General features: G+C 31.4%; 1 protein-coding gene across 1 annotated transcript; it reads left to right on the top strand.

Annotated features, from left to right (window-relative positions):
- The first annotated feature begins 1,182 nt into the window (after window positions 1-1,182).
- Window positions 1,183-3,079, top strand: LOC132746794 (uncharacterized). The gene is made up of 3 exons (XM_060736044.1): window positions 1,183-1,942; window positions 2,125-2,224; window positions 2,377-3,079. Exons 2-3 carry the CDS (start codon window positions 2,125-2,127, stop codon window positions 2,715-2,717), a joined length of 441 nt encoding a protein of 146 aa, XP_060592027.1. The 5' UTR covers window positions 1,183-1,942; the 3' UTR covers window positions 2,718-3,079.
- The last annotated feature ends 228 nt before the right edge of the window (window positions 3,080-3,307 follow it).

The raw sequence follows: 3,307 nt of genomic DNA, 5'->3' as shown, positions 1-3,307 counted from the left end.
TTAATTCTTTAAATAATTATTCAGGCTGGGCACATCTCCCAATCGGGCTAAATTAGCTCAATCGGGGTAATTTAGCCCGATTGAGCTAAAATCCAATGAATGAAAATGATAAAATGTGTCGGAAATTTATGGAAGCGTATAAAATCGAGTATACTCGAACCCCATGATACCGGTGACTCCACGGTACCGGTATACTCACAAATCTCGCGATATTTTTGTCAACACCACCTACCGAGTGTTTATATTGACATGCTCCCAGTAATATTGGCTATTTCAAAGTTTTTAAACATTTTCATGAGTTTCTGAAGGAAATATTTCACATATCCTACCTTATTTTTATTTTACTATCCTATTTTTCCATTGCATAAATTAGTCTCTCTACAAAACACATTTTTTTTCCAAGAAAATAAAAAATGACAGGTGCTGACGTCATTCAACCTCCAGTACATGTCACTTGACCTTTTGACATCATTTTTGGCGGGAAAAAATTAATCTATGGAAAGCCATTAGTGCATATAAAACAGTTTATGAAAATTAAAAAGTCAGTTTCATTCAGTCTTTTAAGGGAGCCTGTGTAAAGTACCATATTGATATTTTATCTTCATCATATAGAAATAAAATTGATTCAATGATACAAAAGGACCAGACAATCACAACAACACTAAAATTAAGTGAAGGGGAATTTTTGAATCCAGCCACATGGTATAATATACACCTGTAATTGGGAGGAAAAGGTTCTAAAACAGAGATCCCTTGGGAGTCATTAAAGATGAACAGTAAACTATTGAAACACACGTTTTTATGTTGTTTTAACGCGGTTTTTTTTTCAGATATGAATACAAGAATGCTAAAATGATATTTTTGCTATTAAAACTGCAATGGCTTTCCATAAAAATAACATTTTTACCAGTGCACCGGTAGCACGAAGTCTGTTTAACTACGTCATACAAAATGGTCGACCATTGTTTACATTCACAATGAGCGAGAATTTCAGAGTAACAGAACTCTGTAATGTAATTTTAAGAGGATTAGTTGTTAATGAAGTTGTTTATTCCTTCTTTTTTTCAAGTCAATAATTTTTTATATGAAAAACACCTTGTATAAAATATGTACACCGGTATCGTGGAGACCCGGGCTACTCTCCCTTGTCTCGATGTGATCCAGTTTCTACAATAACACATCTGATACTTTAAAATATGCTGTACTCGCTTGATCTTATTGCGCAATTTGGTGTAAAAAATACCGAATTTTGAAAATTGGATCAACATATACCCAAATCTGTTATATTAACTCCAATACTGTACAAAATTCTTCGCCAATTCAACGCAGCTTCATCATCGACGCCATCTTGGAAAGATTGATTAAAATCCGTCATGCACGAAACACTTTAATCTATTGTTTTTCATTAATTGATATAGGGTGTGTGCATATTTTAGATACATCATAATTATTTTTGATACATGTAAAATGAATTAAAAATAATAATATCTATATATATGTTTATAAAATATACCACGTGACTTTTTTGCACGAGTTTTTCGGTTTGAGGTCATATTGAGTTCGTATGCAGTGAAGACTAGAGATGTCGGTAAGTTTATATGAACACGTGTATATTGTGATTATTCGTATTCATTCTCTGAACTTTCTGCAGATTCTGAAATGATATATTTGTAAAGCATCAATAATAATTGAATAATTTTGGTTTCAGTAATTGTTAATTTACTTCAATATTATAATTTACATACTGGTATCATATGTTTGAACTTAAACTTTGTTTTCCCAGGGAAAAATAACAAAGGGTAACAACCCCGGAAAAAATGTAAAAAATCAGCCATGTAGGGCAAAGGTTCATCACAGTGGTCCAATTGATACTACTTACATCAAAGACAGTGTCGCCCGGTCGAAGGCAGTGTCTAAAAGAAGACCGACAATAATAAAGAAAGTAAGATTCATTTAATTTATGTATGTTACCTTCTTCGCATGCATTGTGTTCTGATAAACAATCATCAAGTGCCGATACCAGTTCTTTGTAAAAGTCAATCATTTCATCTTTTCGGGAAACTATAAATAAAAATAAAATTATAAATTAAAAGGTATATTTTGTTATTATATTGTTTATCTTAGATGAAAGAGATGCACAGTGCAACAGGAACCAAGTGGTGGGCTAGTTGGGAAACAGAAAGCGGACAAAAGGGGACATTTACAACAGAAGAAGGAAATAATGGTTTGTGAAGAGTTTTTATATTAATTTAGGCAATGTTCCAATAATTGCTTAACACGCAAAAACACCTTTTAAAAATAGACTACTTTTTATCTACCTTTATTCAATTAAAATGATTAAAATTATGTATTTTTTTAATTGTTATATTTTGCTAGACGAAGAAGTTAGCCCTGGGACAAGTTCTACCAACATGATTGACCTAGAAAGAACAGTGGAGGTCACTTACCCTGCAACGGCTAAAGATGATGAGGAGGAAGAAAGGCAGCAGCCAAGGAGAAAGAAGGCAAAAGTGTCCAATTGTGAGATTTGTGGGAAAGAGCACGTGGGGAAAAGTAAAAAGGGAAAGGAAAGGAAAGTGTGTAATTGGCTGAAATGTGAAGTATTAGAATGTAATTATTGGGTACATGCACTGTGTGTAGGTTTCGTATATAAAAAAGACTCGGATGTGAAAAATGTGCAATATTATTGTCCGAACCACATTAAAAGATTCATTTGACAAATTGTCCTTTTCTTTCATTTTTTATGTACAATTTTGGCGTTTGGACTTTCTTTATGATTTTTTTTAAATATATATGTTAGTGTTTAACTTTCAATTTTTGCCATCTTTCCTCATATGCCAATGCTTCATAAACATTTCCAGTTTCTTTAATTTCCGATATTGTACATTCAATTAATATCGTTATCTGTTCTTTGGTTTTCCTTGTAATGTCATTAAATTTGGCCCGATTTTGAACAGTTATAAAAACTGGTTCCATTGAATAATTTCTCTTTGGAATAACACCACTTGAAACATTTTCAAGATATTTATCCATATTTCTTTGACATTTATTTTAAAAAAAAAAAAAGTTCTTCGTCAAGTTCATCCCCAGATAATGACACATGTTTACTAAAATAATTCATAATTTATTTATGATGTTAAATTGTATTTATAATCTGGGCAGCATTTATCAATACATTTATTTGTTTATCAATATATACTATTTGGTATAGTATTATCAAATGTGTACAGTTTTTAACATATTTTGAAATTGAACATACAATTAAAATAAATAAACTTTAAATAGAAGAATGGCACCCATACTTAAA

The sequence above is a fragment of the Ruditapes philippinarum genome, unplaced genomic scaffold (assembly GCF_026571515.1).
Source record: "Ruditapes philippinarum isolate M1 unplaced genomic scaffold, ASM2657151v2 ctg17445_1_1_1_1, whole genome shotgun sequence".
Lineage (NCBI taxonomy): Eukaryota > Metazoa > Mollusca > Bivalvia > Venerida > Veneridae > Ruditapes > Ruditapes philippinarum.
Note: the sequence above shows the minus strand (reverse complement) of the source record. Positions and strands in the feature narration are given on the sequence as shown.

What these genes read in the sequence shown, in the direction of transcription:
- LOC132746794 (XM_060736044.1), top strand. Translation starts at nt 2,125, where the DNA reads ATGAAAGAGATGCACAGTGCAACAGGAACCAAGTGGTGGGCTAGTTGG. An exon ending in AACAGAAGAAGGAAATAATG is followed by an intron (nt 2,225 to 2,376) that starts GTTTGTGAAGAG and finishes ATATTTTGCTAG; the next exon opens with ACGAAGAAGTTAGCCCTGGG.